General features: G+C 40.7%; 1 protein-coding gene across 2 annotated transcripts in view; it reads right to left on the bottom strand.

Moving 5' to 3' along the window:
• CIST1 (colon, intestine and stomach enriched 1) overlaps positions 1–13,077 on the bottom strand; it is an 85,356-nt gene that overhangs the window by 18,625 nt on the left and 53,654 nt on the right. For both annotated transcript variants that reach the window (XM_073600680.1, XM_073600762.1), the window contains exons 2-3: positions 11,598–11,663; positions 7,643–7,723 (exon numbers count right to left, since the gene is read on the bottom strand). In XM_073600680.1, coding sequence (XP_073456781.1) covers positions 7,643–7,723; positions 11,598–11,663 — 147 coding nt within the window. The remainder of the gene's footprint in view (positions 1–7,642; positions 7,724–11,597; positions 11,664–13,077) is intronic.

The following is a 13,077-nucleotide window of genomic DNA, read 5'->3' as shown; positions in this document are numbered from 1 at the left end:
TAAAAAAAGGACACCTACCTGGCCAAGCATCTATCGCCGCCCTCATCGGGGCTGGTTCTTCACCAATCTTTGACTCCTCAGCACCGGCATGTTTACCAAGGGAAGCCACTCCTTGCCAGCCAGCTTTCCACTGCGCATGCACGAGCTGCGCTGTGCTTTGTGAATGATCTCACAGCCCTCTGGGACCTGTGATGTGTCCCTGAGGGCTGGGGGGCAAACTTCATCTTGGGTCGTCTAGGCGATCCGAGTGGAAATGGGAGCTGATGAAAGATTTGTATTCCCAAAATATGTATTAATATTTTTATGATATGTACGTGTCATGTTTTCATGTTAAGAGTAGAGAGAAGCCTTTCAGAGTACGAGTTATGTAGATAACAGTAGCTGTCTATGTGGCAACACATCATCTCAGAAGCATCTGGCTTAAAACGGAAAGAAGATAAACATGAGAGGAAAAATGCTTTTCTCATCTCTGATGCTTTTTGGTTCTGTTCCCACAACCTAGCAGCCCAGCAGCTGTGGGAACAAGAAATGTACATAGATCTAAAGAACTGCTCCTTTGCACTGTACCTCTCTTCTGGTTTACCCTTGCTATTGTGTAGAGTAGACAATGAGGGAAGAGGAGCACAAGGTTTCAAACTTGACTTTTGCAATGGCAACCCATGTAAAATGAAGCCCTTCCCTGGCCTGCGAGGCTGCATGCTCAGATAAGGGTCTGGTACGGATTTCTGGGGTGACCCCATGCTTTTTTTAAAATAGTTTTTCTGTGTCGGATTCCCCACGTAAAATTCATGCCAAAAACAAAAGGCCTTTTATGGAATTTGGGTGGACACCACCGTTTTCTGGGGGATTCTTGCATGGGGTCCCCTTAACATCTACACCAGACCCTCATTAGGAATAAGGGAGGGGTATATATTTTAGAAGGAACCCCACACTTTTTTTTTTTGTGCGTTGGTCCCCGGTTAACATGCTGGACTGGTATGTTAATTGGCTCATGTCTAAATTGACCCCAGTATGTGTATGTATGAATGTGAGTTAGGGACCTTAGATTGTAAGCTCCTTGAGGGAAGGGGCTGATGTGAATGTACAATATATATAATGTAAAGCGTTGAGCAAATGTTCAGGCTATATAAATACCTGTAATAAATGCGGCCCCAAATTTATTCTGCAGAAGAACAATGACCCCAAACATACAGCCAATGTCAGTGCCAGATAGCCTCACATACCAGATGTCACACCCTTGGTCCTCTAGGAATTTATTCCATTTTGGGAACATAGTGGACCCTAGAACACGTAAACTACTGTCTTTTTCTGATTTACAGACTAAACATGAATTGCCGAGACAGGCATTCTACGGGTACCTACAAATTCGACATTATGCATTAACTATAGCCCCGAACTTGCAATTCTCCCCCCCCGTCCCCATTTGAAACTATAATCTTAGCAGGTAATGCACAGAAAGGTCTCATATCAGGAATCTTTAAGATTCTAAATGCTGTTTCCCTAGAGGAGCAGGGCAAACATCCCTATATGATTAAATGGGAGAAAATCCTCAATGAAGAAATCCCTTTAGCACAATGGCAGGTGATATGGACCCAGACAGCAAAGAGTTCTATGTGTACACTTTATAAAGAAAATTCATATAAAATTCTTCTATTCTGGTACGTGACCCCAGATGTGCTCCATACAATTTTCCCTACTAGCTCAGATAAGTGCTGTCGATGCCAGGGAGCAAAAGGCACCTTCAGACATATCTACTGGAATTGCCCATTACTTACCCCATATTGGGATATGGTCCAACGCCTACTTTCCCACCTTCTGGAAATGCAGGTTCAAGCGTCCCCAAAGTTCTTCCTATTAGGCTTATCACCACTAAAGCTCCCTACACCGTATAAGAAATTAGTACGGCATGTACTCACAGCAGCACGCTGCCTCATAGCCCTAAACTGGAAACGCCGTACTCCACCCTCTGCTGAAGATCTTTACTCTAGTATTAAAGATGTTGAACTGATGGAGAAAATGACAGCTAGAATACAAGACAGATTGGAGGCACATAATAGGGTTTGGGAGCTGTGGCATCTCCGGGAGGACCCACCATGACCAGGTAATAACTCTACCCAGATGGCTTATTTCCTCTTTTACCCTCTTTCTTTTCCTTCTCCTTACCCCCCTATATCCCCCTATACTACATGCTCTTATGACTTTCTCAGTCACAGACATTGATTTACAACTGTGTAACAGCATTAACGTTTCTTATCTACCAAGGGAACTGCTAAAAGTTAAATGTTAAAATACTACTGGAATTTAGCATAACTTCAATATCTTTTCTCTCTAGAGTATGCGTTTGATATCATGGATGTATATGCTAGTTAATACTTGTGATTTTCTATATTCCTTTATTCTGTATCGCTAACATGAATAATAATATAAACTGTTATTTGAAAAAAAAAAAAACTATCCTCAGTGTAAAATAGAACAAGGAGTCCTGGAAGTTTCAGTAGCATATGGAGTGAATGGTGCACTCATAGATCTCAGCAGCAACACAATTTTGACATATAGCATTTATACAGTGCCTTAAAAAGTATTCATACACCTTGAAATTTTCCACCTTTTGTCACTTTATAACCAAAAACGTAAATGTATTTTATTGGGATTTTATGTGAGAGACCAACACAAAGTGGCACAAAATTGTGAAGTGGAAGACAAATAAATATGTGAAAAGTGTGTGCATGTATTCAGCCCCCCTGAGTCAATACTTTGTAGAACCACCTTTTGCTGCAATTACACCCCTCACATTTTTGTAAATATTTTATTCTATCTTTTCATGTGACAACACTGAAGAAATGACATTTTACTCCAATGTAAAGTAGTGAGTGTACAGCTTGTATAACAGTGTAAATTTGCTGTCTCCTCAAAATAACTCAACACACAACCATTAATGTCTAAACCGCTGGCAACAAAAGTGAGTACATCCCTAAGTGAAAATGTCCAAATTGGGCCCAATTAGCCATTTTCCCTCCCCGGTGTTATGTGACACATTAGTGTTACAAGGTCTCAGGTGTGAAATGGGGAGCAGGTGTGTTCAATTTAGTGTTATCGCTCTCACTCTCTCATACTGGTCACTGGAAGTTCAACATGGCACCTCAAGGCAAAGAACTCTCTGAGGATCTGGAAAAAAGAATTGTTGTACTACATAAAGATGGCCTAGGCTATAAGAAGATTGCCAAGAACCTGAAACGGAGCTACAGCACGGTGGCCAAGACCATACAGCGGTTTAATAGGACAGGTTGTACAAGCTGTACACTCACTACTTTACATTGTAGCAAAGTGTCATTTCTTCAGTGTTGTCACATGAAAAGATATAATAAAATATTTACAAAAATGTGAGGGGTGTACTCACTTATGTGAGATACTGTATATACACACTCAGATACATGCATAACACACTCAGATATATACACAATCAGATACATGCATATACACTCAGATATATACACAATCAGATACATGCATACACACTTGGATATATACAGATACATGCATACACACACTTAGATATATACAATCAGATACATGCATAAACACTTAGATATATACAATCAGATACATGCATATACACTCAGCTATATACAGATACATGCATACACACTCAGATATATACAGATACATGCATACACACTCAGATATATACAGATACATACATGCACTCAGATACACACAAACAGGTATAAATTCACTAGACACAACCACAACATACTGTGAGATACATACATACATATGTAGCCTGGTAATGGGCAGCCAGCTTCTCTCCTCCCCTCTCTGTCCCATAGTTGCCAACATTGTAAAAAAAATTATCGGGACACTTTTTTGGCTGTAGGTGGAGTCTTATTCTAATTAGGGGGCGGGGCATGCATTTGTAGTCGTGACATAGCAAAACAAGAAAAATGCGGTATGCGCAGCGCGCCTCTCCGACAAATGAGCGTGGTTTATGTGAATAGTGGGCGTGGCTTATACGGGCGTGGTTCAAATGGGGGTGTGGTTAGAGTCTGAGATGAATGAGAGATGGAGAAAGAAAGGGCAAAAGAGGGAGGGAGGGAGAGAGAAAGAAGGAAAGAAGGAGGGAAGGAGAGAGAAGGAAGGAAAGAAGGGTGTAGGGACAGCAGGCCCAGATCCTACACCACAACAGAAATGTGTATTCCAGCAGATAAAGATACTCCAAACACCTGGTGTTAGCGCTTCAATCATCCCAGCACCATGGTTGTTGTGGTGTCAGGATGATTGGAGCGCATTATTATTATTATTACATTGTAATATAGAATGAAATCATTCAACTCACCATAATCCACAGTCAGTGGGACCCCTGAGCATGTCACCTGCCACGTCGCCTGCCACCAGATGCCATCAGATGCCCCCAGCAGAGTTCATCCTTGCATCAGGTGCCCCCAGCAGAGTCTGTCCTTACATCAGGTGTCCTCAGCAGAGTGCCTCTTACATCAGGTGTCCCCAGCGGTCAGTGTCCCCAGCGGAGTGCCTCTTACATCAGGTGTCCCCAGCGGTCAGTGTCCCCAGCGGAGTGCCTCTTAAATCAGTGCCCCAGCGGAGTGCCTCTTAAATCAGTGCCCCCAGCGGAGTGCCTCTTAACAGGTTTTCTTCTAAGATTGCCCTGTATTTGGCTCCATTCACCTTCCCATCAACTCTCACCAGCTTCCCTGTCCCTGCTGAAGAAAAGCATCCCCACAACATGTTTCACGGTGGGGATGGTGTGTTCAGGGTGATGTGCAGTGTTCGTTTTCCACCACACGTAACATTTTGCTTTTAGGCCAAAAAAGTATAATTTTGGTCTCATCTGACCAGAGCACCTTTTTCCACATGTATGCTGTGTCCCCTACATGGCTTCTCACCAACTGCAAACTGGACTTCTTATGGATTTCTTTCAACAATGGCTTTCTTCTTGCCACTCTTCCATAAAGGCCAGATTTGTGGAGCGCACAACTAATAGTTGTACTGTGGACAGATTCTCCCACCTGAGCTGTGGATCTCTGCAGCTCCTTTAGAGTTCTCATAGGCCTCTTGGCTGCTTCTCTGATTAATGCTCTCCTTGCCCGGCCTGTCAGGTTAGGTGGACAGCCATGTCTTGGTAGGTTTGCAGTTTTGCCATACTCTTCCCATTTTTGGATGATAGATTGAACAGTGCTCTGTGAGATGTTCAAAACTTGGGATTTTTTTTTATAACCTAAGCCTGCATTAAACTTCTCCACAACTTTATCCCTGACCTATCTGGTTTGTTCCTTGACCTTCATGATGCTGTTTGTTCACTAAGGTTCTCTGACCAACCTCTGAGGGATTCACAGAACAACTGCATTTATACTGAGATTAAATTACACACAGGTGGACTCTATTTACTAATTAGGTAACTTTTGAAGGCAATTGGTTCCACTAGATTTTAGTTAGGGGTATCAAAAGGGGGCTGAATACAAATGCACGCCACGCTTTTCAAATATTTATTTGTAAAAAAAATTGAAACTTATTTATTATTTTCCTTCAACTTCACAATTATGTGCCAATTTGTGTTGGTCTATCATATAAAATCCCAATAAAATACATTTATGTTTTTGGTTGTAACATGACAAAATGTGGAAAATGTCAAGGTGTGTGAAGGCACTGTGTGTGTGTGTGTGTGTATATATATATATATATATATATATATATATATATATATATATATATATATATATATGAAAATTGATCAGTCCTGATGTACTGTACTGATGGCCTATCTCATTTCTTGAGGCCTTAAAATGCCAGGACAGTACAAATGCCCCCTAAATGACCCAATTTAGGAAAGTAGACGGTCCAAGGCATTTAATAAGAGCCATAGTGAGTTTTTTGAAGTTGTAATTTTTTGTAACAATATTTTTTAAAATAAACAGATCACGGTTTGATCAGATGATTTTGAGGGCAGAGGAGAACCCTGGGGTCTCTCTGTCACTGGGGACAGTGTAAAAAAATAAATGTAAATGAAAAAACAAAAGTTAAAGCTCCCCTGTCTCCCTGTGCTCATGCGCAAATGCAAATATGTACGACGGCTCCACAGCATGCATCTGTAAATGGAGATCACACCACACATGTGAGCTAATGGCCATGTCAGCATGAGAACAATACTTTTAGCACCAGTCTCCTGTGTAACTCTAAACTGATAACCTGTAAAGGTTTTTACCACTTGCCGACCAGCCGCCATCATTACAGGCATACCCCACTTTTAAGTACACAATGGGATTTATTTACTAAAGCTGGAACGTGCAAAATCAGGCTCACTTCTGCATAGAAACCAATGAGCTTCTAACCTCGGCTTGTTCAATTAAGCTTTGGTAAAAAAACCTGGAAGCTCATTGGTTTCTATGCAGAAGTGAGCTTGATTTTGCACTTTCCAGCTTTAGTAAATAAACCCCATTGTGTACTTAAAAGTGGGGTATGCCTGTATACGGCGGCAGGTCGGCACAATCCCGTGAACCATCATAGCTGTACGTCGGATAGCAGGCGCGTGCCAGCTGCACTGTGGGGGCTGGTGGTCGCGATGACAAATCCCTGTTCTGTGAGGAGAGTTCCTACTAACTAGGAACAACGATCTGTCATCTCCTCTAGTCAGTCCCCTCCCCCTACAGTTAGAGCACACCTAGGGAACACAGTAAACCCCTAGATCACCCCCTAGTGTTAACCCCTTCCCTGCCAGTGACATTTACACAGTAATCAGTGCATCTTTATAGCACTGATGGCTGTATAATTGTCAAAAGTGTCTGATCTGTCCACCATAATGTCTCAGTCCTGATAAAAATCGCAAATCACCGCCATTACTAGTAAAAAAAGAAAGCTAATAATAAAAATGCCATAAATCTATCCCCTATTTTGCAGACGCTATAAATTTTGCACAAACCAATCAATATACGCTTATTGTGATTTTTATTACCAAAAAATATGTAGAAGAATACATATCGGTCTAAACTAAGAAAAAAAAATTGGCGATATTTATTATAGCAAAAAGTACAAAATATTGTGTTTTTTTCCAAATTGACGCTCTTTTTTTGCTTATAGCGCAAAAAATAAAAACCGCAGAGATGATCAAATACCACCAAAAGAAAGCTCTATTTGTGGGAAATAAAAACGCCAATTATGTTTTGGGTACAGCGCCACACAACCGCGCAATTGTCAGTTAAAGCGACGCAGCGCCGTAAATGGCCCGGTCATTGAGCAGCCAAATCTTCCAGGGCTGAAGTGGTTAAAGCATCGACTAAGGAGATTTTTAAGTACCGTCGTTTTTTGCCATTCTTTGGGTGCACGCAATTTTAAAGTGTGACATGTTAGGTATCTATTTACTCAGCATAACATCATCTTATATTTTACTAAACACTAGTGCTTGTGTGCACTAAAATTCAATAAAGTGTCTTTTTGGGGGGGGGGGGGTTATTGCGTTTGAAATACTGCTGTGCAAATATCGTGTGTAAAAAAATTACAACTAACATTTTTTCGTACTATGGCTGGAAGGGAAGCTGTTAATGATAAAAGGTAGAGCTTGCTTGAACAATAACACTATTTTGGTTTGTCAGGAAAAGTTATCATGCAAGCCTGCAAAGTTACTTAAAGATCTTACCTCTACTTGTTAAAGTACTGGAAGCAAGCGTTGTGGTGTCTGTTCTTGTGGTAGAAGAGGATGCTGATGTTGTTGCTTTATCTGGCAAGAAAAAAAAAATATGTTCATACTTCTTTCCAACACTTTTGGCACCATGAATTAGCAAAATAAGGCCTCATGTACACTGCTGCTGGTAAACGGACGTTTAGGAGCAGTTGGGTGTTTTTTTCAGCTGCCCCTGTACTCTCCTCTGTTATCCTATCAGCACATGTACACAGGGTCATTTATAGTCGTTTCCAGGCAGTTGAGGTTAGAAGCATTTTTTGGAAATCAAAAAAATGCTTTCAGGACAGATGTTCAGAGGCATTTGAAACACCAAATGCTTGTAACAACTTGTAAATACAGTAACTCGCGTTTAGCCGCATTTTGTTTACAGGCGTTATTAATGGAGATACATTTCTGACCATTTGCAATGCAAAAAAAATGCTTCTAAGCGCAAACGCGGCTAAACGCGGCACAACAGAAGTTTTTAAACTTAGCTGTCAATTATTCCATTGTTCAGGGGAGGTTTAAAACGTCCCGTGTACATGAAGCCTAAGACCCGGTTCACACAGGGGTGACTGGTCAGGCGACTTAGCCACCTGACAAGTCGCGTTCCGTTCTGTACAATGGAACCGTTCTAATGGGAGGGACTCAAGTCGCTCCGACTTAGAAAAAGGTTCCTGTACTACTTTTGGGGCAACTTCAGGCGACTTGCATTGACTTCTATACAGAAGTAATTTTGCAAGTCGCCACTGAATTCGTATGCAGGTCGCCTCTGTGAGTCGCGCTGCAAGTCGTGCTGCCTCTGTGTGAACCGGCTCTAAGAGTGGATATAAGATAGCAGCAGGTGGGACTAGATCGTGGAAGTAGAGAGAGAAGGAAAAAAAATCAGGAAAAAAATCAGACAGCAGGGAAAAAAATTGTCAGCAGGATCAAAAAGTGGCAAGAGGATGGAGAAGGGAGGTATTACCAGCTAATTATTGATGTGAGGCGGACGAGAGGAAGCAGCAAAACATCGACAGATGGAACCAAGTAGACCCACAAACTTATGTATGAACTCCAGTTCCTCCTTCCTAAGAGCTGGAACAACAGTTCATACATTTTCCCCACTTGCATACCTCCCAACATTTTGAGATGGGAATGAGGGACACCTACTAGCAAACGTATGTAGCCATAGGACACGCCCCCCCGCCACACCCCTTAAGGGGAAATCATTTTTTAAAAAAAGGTTAATTAAATTCACAAGTGCTTTTTTTACCACTACTATTCCTTATATTGGCTTTTAAAATTGACAAATGCAGCAATTTAGAATTTGCATAAAAGTTTGGGAAACACTTTTGAAAGATAAAAAGTGAATTTGATATACAACTATATAGATCAAACCAAAATGAGGGACAAATGAGGAGGAAAGAGGGACATTGCTCCAAATCAGGGACAGTCCCTTGAAATCAGGGACAGTTGGGAGCTATGCACTTGCGTGAATTAGAGGTGTCATTTTCTGTACCATCCAGAACATATTGATGTACATAAGGTGGGGCCTAGTAGGAAGGCAGCAGAATTTAGAATAATGTAACTCCAGCACATTACTTAAAAGCATAATTCACCTTTGCCAAAATACTGCCAATGCAGTTATAGTCGGTCATAGACGATTTAAATTTCTGCCGGTTCAGCAAGGACCGGCTCCGATTTGAACCATGTATGGGCAGGGCTGATTGTACCCAAATTGATTGGATTTTTTATGCGATTATTGCCATCGGTTATAGCTGCTAGCAATGATCAACTGTGTGTTCTCCCGGAGAACACAATAGCTCCGCAGGAGGGATTCCCCCATCAACACTGACTGGGCTTTTTAAGAGCTAATAGGTAACTTGTAAATAAAACATAGGACGCTGGGCACTGCCATGGGGACATGTACCAATGCCAAATAATTAGATCACAGGTAAAACAATAGTGTAAAAATTGGCCAGCAACAGGAATTTTTTTTTTATTAAAAGAGAATTGCCCAAAATGTACAAGAGGCAGAAGGTACAGGCAGATATTTTCCTGCACCTCATCTTTATTGTTTATTTTTCTGAAAATGACCTTGCCTACTTGTGTATCTACAATTTCAATTTCATTCAACTATAGTTGATATTTTACTTATAATAACAGGGCTGGACAACAGACATTAGGAAGTAAAAAAAAAAAAATCACTGGGGGGGGGGGGGGGGGATTTACTAAAACTGGTTCACACAGAATCTGGTGCAGCTGTGCATAGTAATCAATCAGCTTCTAACTTCAGCTTGTGCAAATAAACATTGACAATAAAGCCTGGAAGCAAATTGGCTACTATGCACAGCTGCACCAGATTTTGTGTGCACCAGTTTTAGTAAATCTCCCCCCCACTGTGTGATGAGGTCAAATTCAATAATATACAAGATTCATTTTACTACTTGCATAAATATGTGCCCCAAATGAAAGGGACTTGCCTGCACAGGGATTCACGGAACATCTGTGCATACCTTTGTGGGCACACAGCACCCTCTCACAGACGTACTAACATGTAAACGAGGTTTAACTGTTGTATCAGTATACAATGCACCTGGTATTATTATGCACTTCATGGGGTTGATTTACTAAAGGCAAATAGAATGTTCTCTTTAAAAGGAAATTTGCACTTTGGAAGAGAATATCCCCAGAGTTTAACCTCTTGCCGACCATATACTGTATACATACGGCAGGAAGGCGGCTATCCTGTGCAAAATCACAAACCTGTACATGATACTGCACTTCTGGATCTGGGGCGCACAGCAAGCCACAGGCGACCCTCTTCCGCTGTGATTGGACACAGCAAGAACCAATGAGTGGGTCTGGCAGATGCGATGTCCGCCAATCGTTTGGGACACAGGCAGAATGGCGGTCTGCCCATGTGAACAAGGCAAATTCGTTGTTCTGTGAAAAGGGAAGGCTGTGATCCTGTGTTCCTACAAAGCAGAAACACAGACCTCTGCCCTCCCATAGTACAAGCACTTCCCCCACAGTTTGTGAGCACTCCATAGGCACACATTTAACCCTTTGATCGCCCCTGATGTTAACCCCTTCCCAGCCAATGTTATTAGTACAGTGACAGTGCATATTTTTAGCACTGATCACTGTATTAGTGTCTCTGGTCCCCAAAAAGTGTCACTTAGTGTCCAATTTGTCCGCCGCATTGTCGCAGTCCCGATATAAGTCGCTGACCGCCGCCATTACTAGTAAAAGTTAAATAAAAATTCTGTAAATCTATCCCATAGTTAATAACTTTTGCGCAAACCAATCAATACACGCTTACTGGGATTTTTTTTACCAAAAATATGTAGCAGAATACATATTGGCCCAAATTCATGAAGAAAATAGATTTTTTTCCAATTTTTTTATTGGATTTGTTTTATAGCAGAAAGTAAGAAATATATTTTTTTTTTGTTCATAGCGCAAAAAAGAAAACTTGCAGAGGTGATCAAATAGCACCAAAAGAAAGTTCTATTTGTGTGGAAAAAAAGACATACATTTTATTTGGGTACACAACCATGCAATTATCAGTTAAAGTAGCGCAGTGCTGTATCGCAAAAAATGGCCTGGTCATGAAGGGGGGGGGTAAACCTTCTGGAGGGCAATTAGATAGTCAAAGAGGTGAAGCTCTGCTGGCTGCCATCATCCAATCATGTGCATGTGGGTATTTTTTGCAAATTGAAATTACACCACATTTACTAAATTCTGGGGACAATTTTCTTTGCACAGTGCAACTTCCTTTGCAAAACGGCCTATTTGCCTTAGTAAATCGACCCCTATATGTCTATAAGTATACTGAATACAGTTTAACAAGCAAAAAACATGTTTTATTGGGAAAGTCCATCAAATATAACTGTCTGAAATATTGGTGTTTCTACAGGTTTCACTTATTGTAAGTGTCCATTACTTGTATTTGTTGAGGTCGTAGTCATGGATACTTGTGGAGTGATGGTTTCAGAAATGCTGGTTTGACCTGCACGGAGACAAATACAAAAAGAACAATAACTAAAATGGATCTAGCATAGGAATATAAAAAAATAATGCATTGTTAAATATCAATAAAGTCGTTGTTGAAGCACAGTAGTGTTCGGATCACCCCCTTATGTTATATTTGGCATGTAAAGGATGTTTGGGGCTATAGTATAGGTGGCAAATATCACAAAAATGTAAAAATAAAAAACATGCCAATAACCCTCCCCAAAAGGAGAAATGTTGAGTAATGTCAGTTTTTTTATGTGAGCCCTTTAAATGAATCTTCTATCCACTGAATTTGAGTTTTTAGCCAGTTGGGGATTAAGGGAGTACCAGGTAGACCCAGCAAAACTTTAGTGAAGTCCATATACCTATTATGTCAGTCCTAGACTACCACGACCACAACTGCTCATATCATTTTGACAGCCAATGTCATGATCTGTATAAAATATCCAGTAGTTCACTTTGATAATCACTGTAACAGCCAGCTGCAGTGATAATTGACAATGGGAGAATTAATAAAAAAGTGTCTGATGCTGGCCTTAGATGAGTAGAAAAATGAACAAAAATTTGAACAAAAACTGAAACGTTCTTTTGATCTAACATTCAGTGGCCCAATAACTGTATCGGAACCTCTCCAGTGAACGTCATCAACGTTTTGTTATCAGCATAAAAAAAAAATAAAAAAATTTGTTCGATTTCTACTACTGTCCCTACTGGCTAGCGCATTTCACTTTCTTTTTTTAACAAATGTTCTACAAACAGTTAGAAAATCATTAATTTAAAAACAATTTTCCAATTTTTGTTCATTTCTGATCTTGAAACGGGAATTGATTGTCGCAGTAAGCACACTAAGCATTCAAAGATCGATTGGTCTACCAAGCTGATTTTTCATTTGATTATCTCTGTATCTATAGCAGCCTTTTTTTAACCATGGGGTGCCTTCTGGGTTCTTCGGCAGTGCCCTGGCAAAATGCCTAAAAATTGCCCCAAATTGGCTAAAAATGATTAACAAGCCAGCAAATGGATCAAGCCTGCATTTTTGTTCTACAAAGTCACAGGTTTTTTTTGTGCAGCATTGCAACCTTTGTTGCAACATTTGTTCAGGCCAGCCACTGGCATCCTAATATCTGATAATGGCATTGGTTAATAAGGAGGAAGTCAGGCGTCCTTATTTGCCCCTTCCCAGCCGCAATGGAATACTAGTCAGTATCAATGTGCAAAGGTATACTGCTTTGGAAGAAAAAATGACCCCTAATGTTGGGTGTGCTACGTATGTGGATATTAAACTATTAGTTTCGTTTTTTCCATTTTAGAATGGGGTGCCCCAAAATTATGCCAAATTTTAAAGGGTGCCTTGATTGAAAAACACTGATCTATAACCAGCTTGAGACAAACTTGGTCTCAACTATGAT

Source organism: Aquarana catesbeiana, linkage group LG01 (genome assembly GCF_042186555.1).
Source record: "Aquarana catesbeiana isolate 2022-GZ linkage group LG01, ASM4218655v1, whole genome shotgun sequence".
Taxonomy (NCBI): Eukaryota; Metazoa; Chordata; class Amphibia; order Anura; family Ranidae; genus Aquarana; species Aquarana catesbeiana.
Note: the sequence above shows the minus strand (reverse complement) of the source record. Positions and strands in the feature narration are given on the sequence as shown.